Here is a 23,884-nt window from a genome sequence, read left to right on the forward strand (position 1 = left end):
TTTCAAGCATACAAATGATAATAATAATAATCATAATAATAAACTGTTTCCTCACTATAATTCTACTGTTGGCAGTGTAGGAAAGAGCTGGAAAAAATATGGAAAAGCCATATATTATTTAAAAAATATTTAGCTTTTGGTATCTTCTGATGGGGGAAAGAGGTGGTGTTAGTGTTAGTGTTTCATAAATCCTGGATACAGCTCTGCAACCACTAGCTAAAAGAAACTGTTGACTCTAAATACATATTTTGGAAGTAAACTGAGCAGTGTTGAGGCCCAACAGTGTGCAATAACCAACAAAGGAAAGAGAGATAGTAGAAAATTTCCATAATTTTGGCAGCTCACCACCACATAGCAAAAGCAGTGGTAGAACAATAGTAGAAGCAGCAGTGGTAGTTGTTGTAGTAGCAGCAAGCATGGATTTCCACATTTCCCCCTGCTTCCAGTCTTTGTGCTACGCTAGGCTATCCATATCTTGACTGCAGATCTGTACTCAACATACTAATAATGAGATTAATATCTGAACATCTCACAATCGTAAATTAAGCATGTTTCCCAAAATGTTGAAGTATTCCTTTTAAACCTATATTGGTCAAGAGAAATTTTAAGACTCAACTGCTAATACCTACATAGAAAGTATATAGCGAGCCTAGAAAGTACAGTTTGTATTTGCAGTAAACACTGCACTCATGTGGTGTGGATGGTGGAAGCTGGACTGCTCACCTCCAGGAAGTGATCCATGGAAATGACTAACAGGCACTGGAGGTGTTGGGGCACAAATGAATGTCAGGTGGAGCGAGTAACATGGGGAGGTGAGGTGAAGCCCTGACTAAGTGATGAGAGTTTCAAAGTGAGGTGGTGGGGGTGGCAGTGATTGCTGCTGCTGCTGCTGCTGTTGTTGTGGTGATGGAGTTGGCTGTTGAAGCTCTGTCTCATGTTGCTGCTGCTGCTGCTCTTGTTGTTGTTGTTGTTTTAGGAGTTGGAGTTGGCTGTGCCGATGTAACTCGTCTTGCTCTAGTTTCTGGCAGGCAGGACAAGTGTAAGGCACTGTGTAGCTGTTTGGGTCCATCCAGTAAACCCTGTCTGAGGGGGACTTGGAGCTCGACTTGCAGCAAAAGCGACAACCACAATAACTGAGCAGAGAGTGTGAGGGTGGAGATGGAGAAAGAAAGACAAGAAATGAAGGGACAAATGATGAGGGAACTCAAAGTGAAATAAATGAATGAATGAATGAATGAATAAATGAATGAATGAACGAATGAATGAATGAACATGGGCAGTGATGTAATGGAGATTTACACCCGTTAGCTCTGTCAACACACCTTGACGAACTCCAGACAAGTGCTGTGTCCCAATTCATACTGCATAGTAACTGTGTGTGTACTTAATACTAATTGTGACAGTATACTGTTAGTGTACAACAGCCTACATGATGATGGTTTTCTTAACCTGCGATATGTAATATAATTGAATATCTTTATGTTTTAGACTGTTCGTTGGACAAAACAAGACATTTCAGGACGCTATGTTGGGCTATTGGAACTTATGATGGGCATTTTTCACTGAGCACAGACAAGTGTAAATAAAACTGACTTTGGGTTGTCATTTCCAATTTGAATAAAGAAAACCTCTCTTTCTCCAAAGATTTAATTCTTCTTTCTATACCTGTCTCACCACCTGTAATTTATTGAACTTTTTGTTTCCTTTGTGCAATCAACAACACACTCAAAGACCCTCCAAGGGTTTTTAATATGCACACTGACTCATACTTAATTTGGTCATTTTTCTAGAGCCATACACCGCCAACCTGCTCAGAATTATGGTATTTGGACACAGCAATGGGTGAAGTCTATTACACAGATTAATTATATAATTAAGCCAGTTTCAGTAGAATCATTCATGTCTTTATCAAATAATTTAAAATATTGGTGCATTTTATTATATTTCTAGCACGTTTTTCTTTTTCTTTTTTTGGATCCTTTTATTTTATAAATATAAATAGAATCCACTGCAAATTTGTTTAGGTTAGGGGCAGGCTAAATTGTTGTCTAGGAAACCAGCCTTAAACTTTATTAGGAAGGCAAGAATGAATGTCTTTGTTAACCTTTACCACATTTAATTTGCACAGATGTGTTTGGTTTTTTTTTTAATCTCCATTACATCACTTAAAGAGGTGAATGATGCATCAATGGCCATTAATGTGATGATAGTGGCAGCAGAGACACACAGCAGTAACATTGAAGTGTTAGTACATTACCATGCTAAGTAAGTCATGGAGATTATGAAGACTAGCAGAACAAAGGCTCCTGCTGCTACTCCGTACACCCATGTCTTCAGCTTCCCATCTGCACAGAGAATCACACACACACACACACTGAGAGTTAACACACTTGTATGGTTAAATACTGCGTGACACTTCATTTCCTTGAGCAGTGGGGGGCAGTAGAGTTATACACAGAACACACTGAGGAACCTGTCCTCATGTTTTCCTACACTTCAGTGTGGAAATAACTGTCGGTCACTGAATCATAAATGTAACACAAAGTCACATGCATCAATGATACAAACAGTTCAACACCAGTGTTCAGTGCAGTATGGAGCAAGAGAGAGATTTACTGCAACATCTCCAGCGATGAATATGCTCTGATAAATCAGTGTTAACAGACAAAAATATACATGTTCCTCTCACACTATCACATTTATGTACTGATCCTCCTTCTGGAGTTTTAATTATAGAAGCAGCCAGTTATTTCCATTCTATTCAATTCTGTGATGAGATGACACAATCACTATAAGCTTAAAAACTGTAAGAGCTCTGCACTGTTTACATATTAGTCTATATGTTATATACTGTACTGTGATTTCTTAACTTTTTTTCTCATTAATCCTGTGTTTGTCTTTCCATTTTTCATCTCTGCTTTACTTTTTTCTTTGTTTTTTGCTTTCTATTATATCTATACACTTCTTTCTCTTGCTTTGCTTAATATTCCCTATTTGTCTTCATTTGTTCTTCCTCCATTCTTTATTAACTTTTTTCTTCATATCTATTTTTCTTCTTCTCCCTATTCCTTTTTCCTCCTTCCTTACTTCCCATGTTCTTTATTCTTGCTTTTCTTCATTTTTTCTACCTTAATTTCTTCTTTATCTTTTGCTTTCCCTTTTCTATTTGTCTTGTTTTTCTTGCTTTTCCACTTTCCACTTCACATTTCTTTATTCATGCTTTTCTTCCCCTTTCCTTTCATTTCTTACTTTTCTTTTTCTTTCCTTTTTCCATTCAGTTTTCTCCTTTTTGCACTTTTCATTCTCTCTTCCTTCTTTTTTTCCTCATTTCCTGTTTTTCTTCCTTTTCCTAGTTCCTCGCTGCTGTTTTTGTTCTTCCCTTTTCCCCACTTCAGTCCTTTTTCCTCTTCACTCCCTTCCCTTTTCCTTTCTTCCTTTCACCATTCATCCCTTCATTCTCTTTTCTTCCTTCCATTTTCTTCTCCCCCTTTTCTATTATCTGCTTTATTTTCTCTATTTCTTCTATCAGCATTTCTTTCCTTTCCCCATTATTCTCTCTTTCAACCTTTGCTCCACCAATCCTCTTCATATCTTATCTTCCTTTCTGTTTTCATTCTTTCTTTCTACTCCCCCTTCATGTTCATCCACCTTCACTCATTCTTTGTTTCTTTCTCCCCCTTTTCCCTAACTCTTATTTTCCTTCTGTTTTCTCTATTAAATCCTTCTTCCTGTGTTCTTTTCTATGTTCTCTTCCTTTTTTGTTTATCTTCCTTTCCCCCTCATTCCTTCTTACTCAGTTCCTCCTTCCATTTTTCATTATTCCTGTTTTTCTTCCCCTTTTCCTCCTTCATCCCTTACTCCTCCTTTTATTCTTCCCTCTTCCTTTAATCTTGCCTTTCTTCCTGTTTCCCTTCATTCCTTTCTTGTCCTTTCTTTCTTCCCTTTTCTTTTCTTCTTGTTTTCTTCTCTTTGTCTCATCTGCCCTTCCTTTCTCTCTTCAATTCTTTTGTCATCTCCTCCTTCTGTTCCTCTTCCTATTAAAACCTCTCTTTCCACTCCTCATATAGCTTAGCAAGCAATAATTTTGTTCTCTCAGCAATCATACACACTTTCAGAATATTGAATATTGTCTGCATTGCTGCACACTTTTCATCGTCTCAGTATAATCTGCTGATGTCTCTGTGAATGTGATGATGACTTATGATTTATCCTATTCTTATCTATTCAGTTTTATTCTTCACTTGAGCTTTAAAGTCTCCAGTTTCACAGTCATCATGCCATTCAACATGAGACCGATCAGATGTCACAGACTGTGTGGAGGTGTGTTATACCTGGACCAAAGGGCTGCAGAAACCAGGTGCGTCCTGCCCTGCCAGGTGTGCTGGCCGCAGGCTGGGTGGGGTTGAAGGCTCGGATAGTCTTGACATCTGCTTTGTTGTCGCCGCCGGTGGGGATCTCCAGCACAGGGATGACGGTACACTGGTCCAGCAGGCCATCAGACGTCATCACTTCAGTGTAGCCTTCCTCGCAGCCACACACACCCGCCTGACACAGGGAGCAGGTAGGGTTAACACGTTGACATGGACTAGTAGTGGAGACCATTACAGTACATTACTTCTTACACATTTGCAGTCACCAGAAACTGAAAAATTTCGCTATGTTGGTGAAAAACAGCACCTGCCTGTTTTGTGCTGTAAAATTGTCCAGCAGCCAAATATGTTTCCTATTGATAACTATAAAGTCTCACATACAGTACACATCTATTTACAATTGTGTGCTGTTAAAATATTTTAATTAAACCTTTTCGGCTGGTGACTCACAAGGCAATGTCTACTCGCTTGACACAGGTTGGGTTTGTCTTCAAGTTGAGAGCAGCTGAGTGAGTGCCCCTCACTTGGATTATTTCATTTAAATTCCATGTTTCATAATAAACAAGACAAAAAGTCTACAGCCATGCCAGCTGTTTTGTGAGGCTGCATGTAGCTACAGAAGTGCTTTGAGCTAAATTCTAATGTCAGCATGCTAACATGTTTACAATGACAATGTTGTTTAGCAGGTATAATGTTTACCATGTTCACCATTTGAGTTTGGAGTGTTAGCATGCTAACATTTGATAATAAGCACTAAACACAAAGTTCAGTTGAGGCTGGTAGGAATGCCAATATTGTTGCAGGTATTTGGTCATAAACCAAAGTATTGGACAGATTGAAATTTTGGGATCACCAAAATCAATAGAAGGTGAGCATAAATATTTGCACCAAAGTTCATGGGGAATCTATCCAATAGTTATTGAGATATTTGACTGTGAACCAAAAATATCAACCTACTGGTGGTATTATATGAAAAGTCAAAGAAAATGATCATTAGATCATTGGGATTTATTCTCTGGGAACTATAGATATGTAACAGATTCCATGGCAATCCATGTAATAGTAGTTGACATTTCGTTCAAAACCAAAAATTTCAACCTCATGGTGGTGCTAGAAGAAAAGTCAGGGGATCAACAAAGCAAACAGGATTCATCCTCTGGGGACCATGACTGACACATGACTGAACATAATATCTTGGCAATCCATCCAATAGTTGAGATAATTGAGTCTGGACCAGAGAGGTGGACAAAACGACTGACCGACCCACACTGCTATGCTGGCAAACCTTAGAGAAAAGTCTGAGAAAACATGACTTGTGTAGCAGAATTTTTCTTCTTGTATCTCCTTTCCATTTGTACTAATAATTTCACAACCTCTCATATTTATCTTCCAACCATGTGGGGGGTCCCAATCCCAGGTTGGAAATCAATGGATTATACCTCAGAAACACTTATAGTAGATATAGTAGAGATGTATTATAACCACTCGTACTCTGTAAATAAAAGTTGAATTTCATGCAACACCAGGGATTATCTGTGAAAACTACAAGCATAAACTGTCAACAAATGAAGACAAATCTGTGCACAGGCTGAATAAACAAGAATGGGTGAGGGAGAACCATGGGGGGGGGGGATTAAGAAGGAAATCTTAAGTAACTTGTTGACACTCTCACAAATCTGCTCTGGATTATTTGTCCGTGTGTATCTAGTAAACAAGCTGGGCTGATTTGACACAATATTAACCTGATCTTTTCTTCCATCTTCTTTTTTGTCTCTAGTTTCCATGACATTCCCGTCTTTGTTCTGTTCTTTGTTCTGGAGTGTGTTGTTGTCTCAATGTGCAGTTGATGATGGACCTCATGCAGGAGTATTAGGTTGATGACAGTGTGACAAATGCCTGCATGAAGCTGTCACTGCGGGTTTGATGCTGGTTCTTCATTTGTGTGTGATGGCAATATCCACCTCGAGCAACAGTCACACTGATTAAAAGCAAGCTAAATTAGCTTTCTTACATTTTCACCTTGTAACATTGTGTATTGGGCTATATGAAATCCAACAGAGATGGAGTATCTGTCTTTAGGATATATTTGAAAGCACGTGAGGTAAAGTGTGACTATTCTAAGCATATTGTTGCAATCTTTAAAGCCGTCTTTACCACTGACAGCAATTTCAATACACTTTTTAAGGCAAAAACACAGTTTATTACAACTGATCGTGTGACTGGCCATGTTTCTTAAGCATTTCACCAACTCTGTCTCCTTAAAATTATTTATATAACACTAAATTGTTTTCTCAGTTATGTTGCATTTACAAACGTCAATGGTTTGTCTGGATTTCAGACAGGCAACATTTATGTGTATGTACCACCATGATGTCATAGAGAGGAGGTCAGGGTGGGTGGTTGGCATACAAAATACTGGACATTGACACCAGAGACTGGGAATCTCAAACAAAGATGATGACCTTTCTCTAACCTTAACCGAGTGCTTCCAGTGTCTAAACACAACCATAAAAAAGCGCTGAAGTCACTACCAGCAAAGATCGGATATTTGGGCAAAAAAAAGACATTTGTTGTCACTAAACATTTTACTGATATATTCAATAAATTTTTATGGTTTTGCAGATATGTTAATTAATAACATTACCTCATTATGCTGACAGAAAACATTATTCAGGTGGCATTATGGTTCCTTGAAAATATGAATGAAATTTGCTGTTGCAATTTCGTCGTATATAAACGTAATTTCTAGGAGACAGGACTGTTGACATGCAGGGTTACAAACTACACTGATATTATATGAAGTTTATATATTACAAAAAAAAGTTTTTTGTTGGACAGATCTGTGACTGGAGCAAATGATCACAATATTCAACAAATACAGACTACTGACAGAGATGTTTCAACTCCAAGCACATCTGAAAACTGGGACATCTCAAGAAGTGGTCAAGATCCATTCAAATTGGTTGATGGTAGAGGCCTTTAAGGATCCTTTTGATTTTAAGTAACTGATACCTGACTAGAGGGTCCACATTTACATTCAGTCAAATAATCAGTTAGAATCCCATTGTCTTGTTACCTTGTGAAGCAGCTGGATTGGCGAGATCACGACATCACAAGATCACGTGAGAATCCATCTTGTAGGGCTTCAAGTTATGTGTCTGTGACCGAACCCATGGTGGTTCGGACCAATCAGCATCCTATGAGGATTCAAGTGCCTGCCCTTTTCCAAAAAGTTTCCAAGGACAAATTCTCAGATGGTTCTGTGTAACAAACCATCTGGCGCGTCAGGTTAATTGTATTGCCCCAGGCTACTGACTGAATGTCAATATGTCTAATACCTAAATGGATCCAAGCAGACTCTCTATCAGCTCTGTTCATACGGTTGACCACAAAAATGTGCTTTCTGAGGAGGATGGGGAGTGTGAACTACAAAGGACATGAAAAAGCGTTGTTTCCCATTTATCTGGGTCTTTTTGGGTTGACCACATTTTCCATTGAATTCCACTGAAAAAAGACCTTGACTTGATGGGCATGAGCATGGATTCCGTGCTGACTCAAAGATTTTGTCTCAGATCTGAAATATTAGTCTGGGACATGCAATACATGGTATAATTTGCACCTATAGGTTTTATAAGCCATCTTTTGTGAGGGTTTTTGGAATCACACTTAGAAAACACTCTCATCCTCTAGGACTGATTGGTATTTTGTTTTGAAAGAAGGGGCTGATCTGCTGGCAAGCAATGTACAATGCAGTGTAGAGGCTGTTTGCACTAAAGTTGGAATGAAATACAAAAAGCATAGTTAACAAATCATAGAGCACCTCCAATTTAGCTATAATTTAGCTGTACAATCTCATTTTAATCAGCTCTGTTACAGTGCTGCTGTCTGATACCGCTGTCTGTTTTGGCAGACAGGGTGTGTGTTTGATTATGTTGGATGGTGTGTGTGTGTGTGTGTGTGTGTGTGCAGGGGAGCCACCCCTCCTCCACATCTCTCTCTCTCTCTCTCTCTCTCCCTCTTTCTCATCCCTCACTATATTCATCACCCTGCAGGGGGTCCCCAGCTCCCTGACAATCTCTGGAGGATAATCGGCCTCAGAAATCCCCATCGTGCAAACAGTAGCTGCGTACATCCAACAGCAGACAGAGCAGGAAAGGAGGGATCATTTACATCTCCTTAGTGGCAAACAAAAGAAAGGAAGTGTGGTTCAGCGTTGTATTATCATTTTATATATATCTGGGTTCTGTCTCTGGAGGGTACTGCTGTAACGTTCATATATGATGTAAACTTACGCGCTCTCCTCTCATTCTTCAGACATCTCTGGTGTCCTTCTAGCAACCACATCTTTGACTCATACAACCACATACTTAAACAAATACAATTCCTCTTCTGGTCTGTGGTGGATAGTGCCTCGTGGTGTATATTTGCACTGTAAAACTGTCATCCTCAAAGTAGGGCTGGGTACCATATAAGATTTTTTGATATAGGTGCCAATATGATATATGAGGTTCTGTCAAAATGATCATTTTCTAATACTCTAGCCAAGCTCAGTGCATCAAGGTTTACTGATCTCTCAGCACAAGTAGCCATACAAGAACCATAAAATTGTATGAACTTGGCAAAGTTAGGATTTCAAGAATCAGACCAAGCAGTCACTACCAGGTTACAATACCTTACACATTTCAATACTTAATACTACAGATGCATTGTGGTACTCAGAAAGTATGAAGATTACAGATCTTCTAGTTCATAAACATACAAAAATGGAGTAAACCAACTGCAACAGGTCATAACCACACTGGAATTGACCATTTACAGTATAGCAAATAGTTACAGTTAGATTTGGCGGGAAAAGACTACTGTGTGAGGGAGCTCCCAAAGAGTCTGAGCAGTGACGAGGATTCTGCTAAGAGAGCTTATCCCCTTTATAAACATACATGAACAGTCAATCTTTGTTCAATGAACAATATGAAAAATACCACATAAGCAGGAAGTTGGGATGGTGGAGGAAGCTGGGAGTAACAGTGATAGTGTCAGGTTATAATGTCTGTACTGTATATCTGAATGAAAATGATTGGATGTTACCAGCCAAACAGCTGTGAATGAGCCAATGATAGTGACGTGTAGTATAAACAGCTGATGCCAATCAGCCAATACAACTTCAGTGCTCTGCCTGAACAATCTTTATTTCAGTCAGAGACAGTTATATCAGGGAATGACCATTTGTAGCAAATGTTTATACAGTAAGATTTGGCAGAAATGATTCTGCTATTTGAGGGAGTTTTAAAGAATCTGAACAGTGGCGAGGATTCTGCTGAGAGACGTAATCCCCCAAAACAAAATGAATGAAGTATTACCAGGGAGCACATTAAATCCCCAAAACTACAGAGCCGCTGTGATCTACCATCTTGAATCTATACAACAGGATGATGTAACATACCTTGCTCTGCTCAGACAACATCCTGGCTAGTCTCAGATGAACAAACTAGAGTTGCAACTAATGATTATTTTCATCATCACTCAGGTTAATCTGTCGATTATTATCTTGATAAATCGATTAGCTGTTTGGTCTGTAAAATGTCAGAAAATCGTCAAAAATGTTGATCACTGTTTTCCAAAGCCCAAAGTGATGTCCTCAAATGTTGTTTTGTCCCGACCAACAGTCCATAACCCAAAAATATTCTGTTTACTGTCATAGAGAACTAAAGAAACCAGAAGATATTCACATTAAAGATGCTGGAACCAGATGAGTTTGGCATTTTTTCCTTGAAGAAATGACTCATGAAATGACCCTGTTTTCACAGGCTGGGTAGTACTCCTCCTGATGAGTAATTGCAGTTTGGGTGTTTGATGCTATATTTATTTGTTGCAGAAAAAGACAGTGGTAATATTAATATCCTAGGAAAGACATGGTGTTTGGTTTCAGGTCCAATTACTGTTCTAAAGATTTTTTGACAAGAACAAACACTGAAACCATTGATTTTTTCTAAATGGTCTATATCTATATATGAAAAATATCTTTACTTCAAACAAAAGTGTTGCTGTTTTTTTTCATGTCACTCTAATCAGCAGCAGATTCCTGTGTACAGACAGTACACAGTGGAGAGCCTGACAACTGTCTGAGCAAAACACAATTGATTATTGTCCTCTTCTCCCTCAGTACCACTTTAAATTCTCCCTCGGTATTCACAGGAAATTTAGTCTCAAAACAAATGGCCTGACATGAAAAACTAAGGATGAAAAAAAGCATCAAATCCAATGTCATGGATATCTGGTGAGAGGAAACATCCTCTCATAAGAATTAAATATTCCTTTAGCATCAAATGCTGCTTGAGAGTGCATGGTTAATTAAAGATAGAAACAAAGCTTAAAGGAAAATTAAACTGCTTGTGGTCTAAGACAGTTAATTTAATTTGACAGAGAATATACTTAAATCATTTAGTTTCTAAAATCAATGAGCCATATGATATTAAATAAAAGTAGCAAAATGATCACTCATTCTGAACTTGAAAATGCAGCTGTTGGGTGATCTAAAGTTTGCAGACATATTCCATTACTTTCCATTATTCCATTTTCACACAAATGGCATCACAAATTTTAAACTTTGTATCAGATTAAATGTGCATGAAACAGTATCAGTGTCATTATATTTAATAGTTTTTGAACTACTCTTATTTGCCTCAGACATGCCCATAACAGTGTTGAGCTCAAATCTCAAAATGCTTCAGTGTTTCAAAATGAAACCATGAGATTAATCTGTCCCTTTAATAGAATAAGTTAGGAAAACAGTTTTAATGTAATCACTGACTGTGTGGGTGTCTCCAGGTGCACCTTCTATTTTGGTTCATGTATGTGCAGCAGCACAACGTGCTAGAGGATGAAGGTAAATATAGATCAGAGGTTGTGGTGATTAATAAATACACTGTCACCCAGTCACATCACTACTCTCACAGCTCTGAAACAGCTGTGCCAGTCACAGGGAAGCATGACAACAAGAGTTCCACAAATCTGCAGCCAGAGGCAGATGGTGTGTGAAGGGGGGGGGGGCAATAGAAATAGATAATTAAACACATGAGATGAAGCTGTTTGTATGATTGCATTGGAACGGCACTATTTCAGCCATTATTCTACGGTATCTCACATTGTAAGTGGTCACATAGTTTAGTAATTGGTTGGATGTTTGCGTTGTAGTGCATTTCGAGAATAAAATATGAGATAGCACTTCTACTTTTAAAAAGTTGGAAAGGAGGACATGATGCACAGGAAAATGAGCCCTGGTAATCCAACATGTCTCACTTAAAGGTCCATGCACAAGGACTCACATGCACGCAGGTGACGCCATGCACAGTCCTACCAATGGTACCAACACTCCAATCATCTACAGGTGGCTGTAATGCACCAAGAAACACAGCAATGTGCCAGAAATGGCACAGCAAGCTAGAAAACAGATGTAAACAATGTAGGGGGCAGAGAGCTTTGCAAATGTTTTATGAGGAAGGAAATGCATGAAACATTTATTAGACCAACATTTGTTTGTTTACAAGAAAACTCCACAAGGCCCATTTAAACAGGCAGAGTACCCAGTTATAACCAACCAGTCTGATGTGTGTAGAGTTGTATGTGGTCATTTTGTAGTAGCCTGGTGTAAATTTCATATGATTTAATCAAGGTGTAAACAGTGACCAGCCATGCGTAATGGCACTGTGCTCTGGCACAGCTCTTCTCTTATTGGAGGCTCCAGATTTGTCAACATATCTGTCCTGATGAAGGAGTATGATAAATAGAAGGAGGTTTTCATACAGCGTTGCACACAGATACTGCAAAACATTCATTAATATGGGTATATTAATTTATAGATCAATGTACACTGATTTACTGCCGTTCTTGCATTAATAACATTAAACGTTATTTTTGATGCCAATTTAAATCACCTACTGGTGGGAGAGTGCCATTTACTGCAGGTCAAATGTGTCAGTAATTGACATTACACCAGAAACATTTATTCTCAGCTCAATGTCAAAGACCCAATTTCCATGTATCAACAACTCACTTTGCGCTGCCTCATTTGAATGAATCTCCTACCTACTTCCACTTCTCCTCCCACCTGTGCACAAGATACCAAAAGAACAGGCAAAGCAAATTTCAAGGTCAGAAAAATACCAAACTATCATAACGCTGCTTGTGCTGGTTGTTGTGACTCCATGAAAAAAAAGTCCTAAGAGTCTAGAGTTATGCTAGCACCTTTGAGATGCGGTACTTATGCCATGTTCATGTCATATCAGAGTTACTGTAATCACGACTTTCCAACTTGTAAATAATCGTTATCATAATAATAATTTTTATAATAATTGTTAATGTCAACCTCCAAGACGTAATTACAACTGGGAAACAAGGATCTTTCTGAAAGCTCCAACATACCAGACTTGCCACTTAATAATACAAAGTACCTGGAAACCAAGCAAACATGGTTGCCTCACATCAGCCAAAGTCTGTCATTCAATGTAATTAAACCCAACTTTAATGGATAGAATGTAATTTTGTCAGTGCACAGTATTTTAAACCCTCATACGACCAACTCAGTTAACATATAACCCTCCTGAGTTGTTAGATGATGTGACGCTCACAAGAGGGAATCTTTCCGATCCTCCCATCCATCCAACAGAGCATGAATGCAGCATTAAGCACAGCGGTGCTTTGAGCTAAATGCTGATGAAGTCAACAGGGTTATTTTTGACTTGACAATGCTCCAACAGAGCCACAGAACACAACTGTTTTCACAGGCTGCCGTAGAATCACTTCAAAACCAGTGATAGCAGTTTGACAGTACAGCACATCACATACCAACATATTATATAATGGCTATTTTCAACTGCAATAGCATTGTGATATTTTGGATATGCTCTGTACAGATTTTTTCATGTCAGTGTATTCTGAGCTATTTCATTTGCAAGCTTAAAAGCAGGTTCTCCTAGTGTATTTGCTTAGTTGTGTGTTCGTGAAAAACATTAGCAGCTGTTCTTTACCCTGTAGTGCTTCAGTCCAGGTGTGTTCAGAGAGGATAATAGGAAAAGCTTAACAACAGGTGGCAACACCAAGTGAGTCAGATTATTGTGGGTTTTTTCCCTCTCATTTTTTCTCTTTTCTATTCCCTTTTTTCTGCTTCCTTAAACTACCCAGATGGACTGCTTTCATCCCAACAGGGGCTCTGGGGCTCAGCCATATTCGGGGTTACAGACACGGCTCTTGGGCTGCTGATTCATTTCTAACATGGCTGAAATAAGTTTGATAAACATTTCTGTCTTACGTTTTCAATGTGAAATTATCTAATGTATCTTGTACTGTAGTAGCTACAGTAGCATGTGGCTATTAGCTGTATGCTAGAATCAACATCAGTTGCTTTGTTAAATCCCTGGGACAGCCAGCAACCAAAGCCAAAATCTGTTTGTTTAGGTTCCTGAGCTGGTGTAGATACTTGGGCAAAAGACAGAACATGTCACATTAAGTTAACATTTGAAGATAAATCTGCTTGGTCAGTCTTAAGATGAGTGTTTTTGTTTAGTACATTAGGGTGTGTATAGGAAAAGATTGAAGGGTAAGCACTGAAGTCACACATGAGAGGACAGGTCTGGCTCATTATTATGGACTAATACAATACACCAAGAGACACCAGAGGGTTCAAAGGGACACCAGGAGACGCCCAGAAAGATTGGGAGACACCAAGAAACATTAGGAAATGCCAAGAAACATCAGGAGATGCCAATGGCACCTGAAGATGCCAAGAAACAAAACAAGAAACAAAAGATGGCAGGAGACACCAGAAGAGACCTAAAAATGCAGAAGGACACCAAATGACACCAAGAGATGCCAATAAATGCCAAAGGACACTGAGAAACATCAGCAGAGGAAAAGTAGTTATTTTGAGTGGCACTACGTTTAGGTAATCATGCAACAATGGACTCTTTGATTTGGTGTTTTGGACTGTGTAATGATTTGAAACCTTGCCATCCGTCTTTTCACCAATAAAATAGGACCTGACTTGCCAACATTAAAGAGGAGGAGGTTGACCAATGTCAGAAAAGACCTATCAGGATGTATAGTCCTGAGTATAGTATAGTCCTTCGGAAGCTGTTCAACCATCTGACAAGCAGTTCTGATGAGGAGAAACAGAACACACTAACAAGGGACAGACAGGACCTAGGACAGAATCCTCATGTTAAATTTGCAATATTGTAATAGACAGAGCTCTAAGGTTGTAGGTAAGCCATGTTTGCCAATTCCCTGCAGTAGCCTAACACTGAGTTTTGCCAAGCACAACCCTGGACAAAACTGACATCCACAACACAACTAATTTTTTTCTATGCTAATTGATACATTGATACTTAAAGGCCTAAAGCAATAGTTCCCAGCTTGGGGGTCGGGGAACCCTAAAGAATTTTCGAGATAAACCTTAGGGGTTACAAGATGTAAAAGAAAAAAAAAATCAGTTACTCAAAATTATATTTATTTTTCATGACTTTCCCTAAATCATTTCTTTTTCTAGGCAAATACTTCATATTTTCACTTCTTCAGGCCTCTTCAATGGAATTAATTCTGAGAAAGGAAAATTACTCTGAACAAACTGCTTACATCTCTCAAGGATGTGGAACCTGTGTCAAGGGTTCCCAAGTAGATATACTGTACTTCATGTGGGATCTTACACAATCGATCAAGCAGATCCACAGAAAATACCATTCAACACAGCAAAGCAGCCGTACTATTGTGAATGCTGAAGACTGGATCTGATTGCAAATGTATGCAATATTTGTCATCAAACTCACCTCTGTGCACAGGGAACGTGGCTTGGTGCAGGGTGGGTCACAGGATCGGTCAGCCATTGGCTTGGCTGTCCCTGGGCATCCACCTGCAGAGAAAAGGCCATAAGGTCAAACATCAGAGGTTTACTGCGAGTGTTTCTATTATTGTGAGTTGTACGAAACAGTATAATGACCTTTGCTGGTAGTCACTCAATAGCAGTATTACAGACTTTCCAAAAAATCCATGAACAGTACAAATGTGGCCCAGATTCCTAACTCCAACACTTTTTTGTTGAGCTGGAGGCAGTGAGTATTACAGCAGCCACAGCCGTCTCTGTTCCTGTCTCTCTGAAAACAACACTCACTAAGATTCAGCTCATTACAATGATACTTACCATGCCTTGTTATGCTGGAATAATTTGATAATTAGCCCAGTTTGAAAAGCACTAAAAAGATTTTACTCAAATCCAGAGACTGATTTGGGCACTTGTTTTGAAATCCGTGCTTTGGCAGATACACTGTAGCAATGCTGAGAGTATATATGCATCCAGGGGAGATTTAATACCCGTGGCAGATTATGTCTTTGCCCCTTTATGTGGTGATTTACTGCATTATAACGGTCTACACAACACACACTACACTATCTACACATTGGCCCTTTCCAAGATGAAGTGAAGTCTTGATCTTGGGCTGTTTTTACTCAACAAGGTAATACCATACAGAATGTGGTGACACTTGTGACTTAAACAAGTATTAGCCTCTATCCAGGCTGCCTGTCTAAAATTTAGAATCACTGATCAGTTCACAACTACGTGCCTTCCCTGAGGACCATATCATCCATCAGCCACAACAGTCTGCTCTTAGTACATAACTGCTGTAACTGCTGTTATGACACTGTTACCTTGCTTGATCAAAAACAACATTCTTTGTAAATCTGTCCAAGGCTTTTGATTGTCGATAGCAAGATTTTGTTTGTTCATTTTATGCTAATGATACCATCTTCTATGCCACGGACTCTGCTGCAAAGCATGCCTTCTCAGGTCTTTAAAGTCCAAATTTGATGATCTCCAAACCTCCAGACAACTTAATTAAAAGCTTATTCTAACACCAAAAAACACAAGAAGGATGCATTTTACAAGAGCATGGATCTTTGATGTTCCTATTCGAATCCATGCCTTCGGTGGACTTCAGTGCACTGAAAAGCCCACTGAGATAGTCTGTGTGCATACTAACTTCCACACCACTTGCTCAAGCTGTAAAGACTGATAATTACACTTTGAAGCGGACAGGCAGTCCATGTCTTTACTTGAAAAACTTTAATGTAAACAGTGTCACAGCTCCTGTCAATCAGATGTATTTGTCTTTTTAATATTTGTTTGCTTCTTCTTCTTCGAGTCTAGCTTTCTTTTAATTCCTCTTTGAGCTTCACCTCCACAAGAACAACGACGTGAAAAAAAAACACTTCCCCCCAAAAAAGCAGGTAGAAAATGTAAGAAATGGAGAAATGTATCTGATAGAAAAGGCAGTTTGTTTGCAGACAACAGCAGCTGAAAAGAAATGAACAAACTACAAACACATACACACACATCCTGCTGTGAGAGTCTGCAGCAACAAATATTATAAATACCATTATAGTCACTATTATAGTTTGGTTTGATTTGGTTTGGCTTGCTGCTGCCACTACCCTTAAGGCTTGGGTATGCCCTCTGCCTGTAAATTATTATTTTCTTATTATTTGGTCATGTTCGAGACACTTTGGACAACCTTTGGGCAGTGGGTGTTCAGCCAATAACAGCGTGCAGGGTGTGAAGCTGGGACTTGAAGCGTAGCGTCCAGGTATTTATTTGATTCAGTGCTTCTCCACTTCCCTCCTTCGTTGTGTGCAGAGTGCTGCTGTGTGCCACTCCTCTGCTGTCGGTGTGTCTGTTTCACCAACTCACACACATGCAGAACCGAGAGTGAGTGCTTTAGAATGTAACCGCTTTGAAACAATCAGAAAATAGCATTTTATTACTCTGATTCTTGACTTCATTCTCGCCGGTGCTGCTTGCTCTCTTCATTTACTCTCTAGCTTGCTCAACCACCACTGCTCTCTTTCTCTCTCTCTCTGTCTCTCTCTCTCATTGAGGGAGGGAGGGATGGCCAACTTTGAATGCTGTGTGTTTACAAACACTAACCGACAAATCCTGCATAGTATACCTTTAAAGGTACTCACGCCTTTAAACCACTGTGCACCCTTTGCCAGGGAACCATTTGAGACAGCTATTGCTCTCATGATCTCACCGATGTGAGTTATAGGAAAAAGTCACAACTGACATCTTTTCAGTCATAAGGCCTTTTTGTAGAAGTTGCTGAGATAGCACAGTTCAGAGTGAACAATCATGATACAATAACACAGGACAAGGTAGTTTCCTAACTTCCTCATAACAACTCTGAACTACAGTAGGGGAGTACTAGCTTCCAGTACTATGCACTTTACTACTGGAATGAACTGCAAGACATCCTTTGGGAGAATCCTATTGTCCTCTCACAGCGATGGAATGGAGTGCCTGGAGGCAAAGGAAAAGGTATTATTTCCACTACTCTGGACCTAAATCAATACTCACTGACAAATATACAAGAGGGAAGATACTATTTACAGTAGAGAGGGACCTACATTTTTTTTTTTTATCTCAATCAACTGCTGACTGAATTTAATTTTGTCAGAAGCAGAGTTGGAGTTATCATTCAGTCACTTGGTAATCAGGTTCATCCAGGGTTTTGCTGAGTTGCAGACTGTGTAGAGTAAAGAGTATGTATTCCCACTGAGGATAAAATAAGCAGGATAATGTAGACAGACAGTACAACTGACATTGATCCAACCACCAGACATTCAGATAAAACACATGTCTGCAAAAACACGGTAATCTATCAGAGCTTCTTGAATATTTATTAGGCAGCATGCTGGAGGAGAGAGCTCAGTATGCATATTCATGAGGGGAACGCCACTGCTTGTGAGGAAACATTTGCAAGAAGGAAAAAGATGCAGTGTGCCAATAAGAGCAGCCGGAGATAGGCACGCCATCTGGAGTACTGGGAGCACTGACATTCATCGTTCACTTAAACTAAGAGCTGAGTGTTGTACGCTCACCTAACCAACAAATACTACATGGCTCCAGGCCTGTAGGAAGCAGGAGCTGTAAGTAAAAGCAGATGCCTTCATGAAAGAAATACATTCTTCTACATACACCCTCATCGAGTGGCATACCAGTGGATAAGTGATGCTTTGTGGAGTTGGAGAACAATGCTATTGGTGCTGAGCTTTACCCTGACATGCGATGGACAATGGGATTAAACTTTGACTGTGGCACTGCTGGGGATTAAAAGCCTCATCTGCTTACAGTTTCCTGGAATTCGCTGTCAAGAAATGCTTAGATAGCTTCTGACACTCTGAACGAGACAGTTTTAAGTAACGTCTTCCACATTATCACCTTGCCATGTGTATCACCAGACCTCACGTGTCAGAGCTGTGGAAGCTTAAGAGCTAATTTAGGTCACATTTACATCCACACTGTCAGAGTAGAGACTACAGACTGATCCACACATGCTGTCTGGGTATTCAGAACATCCTGGGTTATTTCATTGATTACAGGGCCTAATGGTAATTACTTAATCTGTCATATAAAACAAGCTTGATGGACTGATGGGTTAACTGACTAATTGGTTCATCTCAAATATACAGTGGTTTGTATTTCTGTGTTGTATGTAACACTACTGTCTCACAGCTCGATGAACCAATATATCGGTCATGAATCTTCTGTATTGTCTTTGTCATTTGTTTTGTTTTATCCTTGTATATAAAGGATAAAACAAAATTCCCAATTTCCCAATGTCTTTTTAATTTTTTTCTTCCATTTGTGAATGTTTATTTGTAATGTTTTATTCATATAATTGTTCATTGCTATTGTATATACGCACAGTACCTGTCAAAAGTTCGGACACACCTTCCCCTTCACTTGAATGAGAAAAGGTCTCCTAACTTTTGACCTTTCTAATATACTGTATATTTATGTAACAAGGCTCTTATTCCAGTTCATTAGCTATCCACAGTATCACTCAAAGGCTCAGGCAGAGTTCATTATGCTTACCTGTGACATTTAGTCCATCTGAGCGCTGACACCAGACTTGGCGAGATGAGCCTCTCCATGGTCCAGTATTCCACTTGTATTCAAAACACTGGCCCTCTGTAGGAAGAGCATGGTCATGACTTCATTAAAAGCTTTTAATAACAATTCAGCTAATACTGTAGATTCAACAGAAACTGTATAAAGGAGGTGAAAGTTCTTATCCCAGTTTGACCATAAAGCAATTATAATTGGATGCTAATTAATTTATGATGCAATGCAATGATCTCCTGGTCCCAGTACTCCCTCTACTCCTGTTAGTTTCCTTGGTGAATCACTTTAAATGGTAAATGGTAATGGACTGTACTTGTATAGCGCCGTTCTAGTCTTCTGACCACTCAAAGCGCTTTAGCACTACGAGCCACATCCACTCATTCACACACATATTCATACAATGGGCTACCATGCAAGGGCCCATCAGAGGAACCATTCCATTCACACACAGATGACACAGCCATTAGGAGCAATTTGGGGTTCAATATCTTGCCCAAGGACACTTCGACATGCGGACTGGATGAGCCAGGAATCGAACCACCAATTTTCCGATTAGTGGACAACCCGCTCATTTTGAGTCCCAGCAGGACTCTGGTCAGACTGACCTGTACAAGGCCGGGCCTCCAACTCCTGTTCTGGACACTGCAGCAGGTTCTCTGGGTCCTGCGCCACCACAGCTCGGGATCGGACCTGGACTGAGCCGAAACCCAAGTCATCTCCGCTAACACAGCTCAGCTGGCACGGACTCCAAACTGTCCAGTCTGTCAGGTAGCACTCTCCTACAGAACATATAGAGAGTTCAGCAACTAAAACTCTAAATGTGCATTTAGTGGAGTCATAATTAAGGAGTTCTGGCATGAAGCATCTTTGCCCCCACTCTTTTTGAATTGAAAATAGCTTTCAGTGACGCATACTGTAAATCCTCAAATAATGGCCAACATTCAACTGATGACCAAATCATGGAACAAATAAAAGCTGCTATTTTTACCTGATAAACATCAGGTAATAATATAATATACATTGGGAGGAGTGGAATTTTCTGTAGCTCACATAGTTCATACAGTATAATGTTCATTTCCACAACACTAAATCCATCAGTACAGAGACAGAGTCATGTCATACTCTTTTCTCTAATGGAAATACTGTTTTCATTTTCTAATGTTTCCTATGGCTTGTACGTTTTATTCTACTAGCTCTAGTTGTTCAATTTTAATCGCTGATAAGATACAGTACCATCAGTAACGGAATCACACTCCACATACTGTATCTGCAACTTCCCTTGTTCCTTTCAAGCCAGTCATCGCCCTCTCTTTCCCCTTGTTACTGTCCAATAAAGACGAAGTGCAAAAAGCCATGCAATAAAAGCCTACTAGGAAAGAAAGTTTAATGCTACTAGAGGGCTTTTAGTGTGAAACATCTGGGCTGGAAGTGTTGAGTTTCACTGAAGGTAGCTTAACAGACAAATGGAAAAGAAGAAGCCACTGGAAAAAAAATTGTGCATGAAAACAATATTTCTGTTAAAATGAGAAATGAGCAGCAGAACAGTGAGTGTAACAGGACATGACGACACTGTTGTACTGATGCAGTTAGTGCTGTGTGGATATACACATCATACTGAATTTATTAAGACAACACGTAGACAAGGAGGATGTGTTGGGTTTGCATCAACAGCAAATTAAAACAGGAGTAGATCAGAAAACAGGCAGACTCCAAAATACAATATAATGAAGTACACTGAAAAACGGGAGAAATTAGGAATAAATGCCTGTCTTATAAATAAGGCTGTTTCAAATAAAGATCTGGGTGTCTCTGCAGTTAGCAGTTGAGGTAAATAAAGAATTTAGCAAGAACACACACCAAAGTGATATCAAATTTAAACCTAATCTCAGATATTTCCCCACCAAAATTACCAAATTAGCATCTGCCCAGAAGTATGATATTCCCAGCAAAGAGAAGATTCTCTGTTGAATAGGTTCAACAGAGAATGGCCGATATGAGCACATTTCTACATGTTTAATAAATAATGAGGATACATGAACAAAAAGAAGATGAGGTAATTAAGACTGTAGTGCAAAATCACATTTGTATGTCTGTCTCACGTGTATTGAGAGTGAATGGTTTTGTTTTCACGTGTCAGAACAGACACAAACAGGTCTCACTGAGTCCTCTGTGACCCTTGTGGCCCCCATTAAGCCAATTAACTTGATTATGGGCTGATTACGCCCACACACCATAGTTCGTGTAAGAGTACATATGCACACACACACTTGTATAAATGCTGTACACGCACTGTAGCTGCTGTAACTACAACCACAGTATCCTCTCCTCATGTCAATGGAAGACTTGAAATGACTGCAGCAGCAAGCTTTGAAGGCTTTCACTGAGGTACAAAAAAAACCTGACTGTCTCCAGCATCCATTTTCAGCTGTAAAAGCTTTCTACATTGTCCTCAGCTTCCCTCCTCCCACCTGTTAACATCAGAGTGTTGTGCATTGTGTGGTGCACTCTGGAGCTCTAGTAGCTCCTACAATCAAGCATACTCAGTACTAAGTGCTGCCACAGCCACTTCTTTGTTGTTATTGGACTAGTATTACTGTTAGTGCTATGGATCAACACACTGTCATATTTTTATGGTGCCCCTAGACAACATTCAAGTGGTTAGACTTGAATGTTTCAATGTTACAACTAAACATCTAAAAACAGTACTTCTGCGCCTCAAACCACCAAACAATAAGCTGAGATGGCTGTATGTTCCCTCTCTGCAGAGTATAACCTCAGGTCAGCTCTAAAGAAAGTCACCTATAAACAGTCAGATGTATGAAATTTTGTAAGAGGAAATGATAAAAGATGAGGAATTATTCAATTCTGTACAGTTGTATGAACACATGAAAGAAGAAAATTAAGAAAATAAAAAAATCTGAAAATTGAACCAAGCTTGAAGGTTTGTTGTTCATTCAAGGTCATTTTAGAGAAATAGATTAAACACCACTTTACAGTTAATCCTGTTTAAATTCAGTTAACTTAGTTCTGTGTTTAAAATCAAACTTTATTTATGACGAGAAATCTTGTTTTTCCTGGAAAAGAGTGAGATATTCCAGCGAATCAATTGCATTCAGTGTGTTTATAGGCTAACTGCAGTATACAGTATATTGTTTCCAATTCCCACTAGATCTTTGCTTTTTTACAGACCAATCCAATTGGATTTCTATTTGGTCCTGTGGTTTTCTGGGGCTCAGAAATGGTTCAATTGATTTTCTGGGTGTAGTTCTTTTTAGGGATGTTGCCGCATTCCTGGATCTTAGCTATTATCTCTATCAATGCAAGTTTTTTGTTACTGATAGGAACAACTGCCAGAACTAAGTATTGCAGGGATTGTACTTGTAAATTTGATTTCTCTAGTCATTTCACAAATCTTGCAGACTGGGTTACAGATTTAAAACCTGGTATAAATATAGTAGAGTACCTATGTACTGTATATCCTCTCTCTCTGTTGGAACCTGTATTACTGTGTCTTCTTACCTGGACAGGGTACAGTGCAGGGTTCCTGTAGTATGATGTGTGTATCTCCGTCCACAGAAGGCTCCAGGTCTCCACACAGCTCATCATCCACCAGGCTGCTGTCCTGCAGACCTGAGCCATCCGACACGAAGCATGACACGTTCCTGAAGCGCAGGCCCTCTCCACACCTCGCCCCCTGTATGTATCCATCAGACATGTCTCTATACATAATGTCTTCATCTCATGCAGCACATGCAGTCATGAAGCACTAGTTGGCTGTTTACACAAAATCCAGCTTCAAAGCTTTTTTTTTTTTTTTTTTTTAAGTTTTTAAAAGTTTTTTTTTTTTCAAAAGAACAAAGTACCACAACATATCTTTCCTCTGAAGTCCAGCAGCATGTCAATGTAATGCTTCAAGCGAAGAAAAATGAAAAATGATGGGGGGGTGGGGGAGGGACACAGAAAGAACAAAATGAAGAACACGTCAGAGAAAGAAGGAAAGGGGAGGGATTGAGAAGAGGAACTGCATGGTACTCTCCAAGCTTTCAGAACATCCTCCTGCTGGAGTCTTGGTGACATGGAGACTATTTGCGGTTGATGCGAGATGAGTAATATGATTATAATAATAATGTGAATAATATGCTTCCTCCATCATGGACTCAATGTCAAGATTGTTGAATGAATAGTGCAACAATTTTCACCTGGATTGTTTCTATAAACAGAAACTTAAGTCATCAAAATTCAGTTGAGAGTGGGCTCATCGGGAGGCGGGGCCTTAAAGAGATAGGAGCTAAAACCACCTGTTTCAGACAGAGGCTGAACTGAGGGGCTGCATAAAGGGTCAGTACAAGATAAAGAAGGAATTTTAACTGTAAATCATTCAAAGATATTCCAGTAGAGCCCCAGAATATAAATATAGACCTGGAAATGTGCAGAATATGTCCCTCTTTAAACAATTTTAAATATTGTGATGATGGAAAAATGTAACTTTCTAGTGAAATTGCTCTGGTAAAATGTCAAACTCTATCTAGTTGTCTGACAGACAGAAAGCTGAAGGCTGACTGAC

The 23,884-nt window shown here is 39.4% G+C and overlaps 1 protein-coding gene across 1 annotated transcript in view; it reads right to left on the reverse strand.

The window, feature by feature from the left end:
• Nucleotides 1-723: 723 nt before the first annotated feature.
• Nucleotides 724-23,884, reverse strand: part of thsd7aa (thrombospondin, type I, domain containing 7Aa) — a 103,113-nt gene continuing 79,952 nt past the window's right edge. The window contains exons 22-28 of the mRNA XM_042435695.1: nucleotides 22,840-23,014; nucleotides 19,926-20,099; nucleotides 19,291-19,386; nucleotides 15,188-15,270; nucleotides 4,332-4,545; nucleotides 2,258-2,345; nucleotides 724-1,133 (exon numbers count right to left, since the gene is read on the reverse strand). Of these exons, the coding sequence (XP_042291629.1) occupies nucleotides 830-1,133; nucleotides 2,258-2,345; nucleotides 4,332-4,545; nucleotides 15,188-15,270; nucleotides 19,291-19,386; nucleotides 19,926-20,099; nucleotides 22,840-23,014 (1,134 nt within the window). The 3' untranslated portion in view covers nucleotides 724-829. The remainder of the gene's footprint in view (nucleotides 1,134-2,257; nucleotides 2,346-4,331; nucleotides 4,546-15,187; nucleotides 15,271-19,290; nucleotides 19,387-19,925; nucleotides 20,100-22,839; nucleotides 23,015-23,884) is intronic.

This window comes from Thunnus maccoyii, chromosome 15 (assembly GCF_910596095.1).
Source record: "Thunnus maccoyii chromosome 15, fThuMac1.1, whole genome shotgun sequence".
Taxonomy (NCBI): Eukaryota; Metazoa; Chordata; class Actinopteri; order Scombriformes; family Scombridae; genus Thunnus; species Thunnus maccoyii.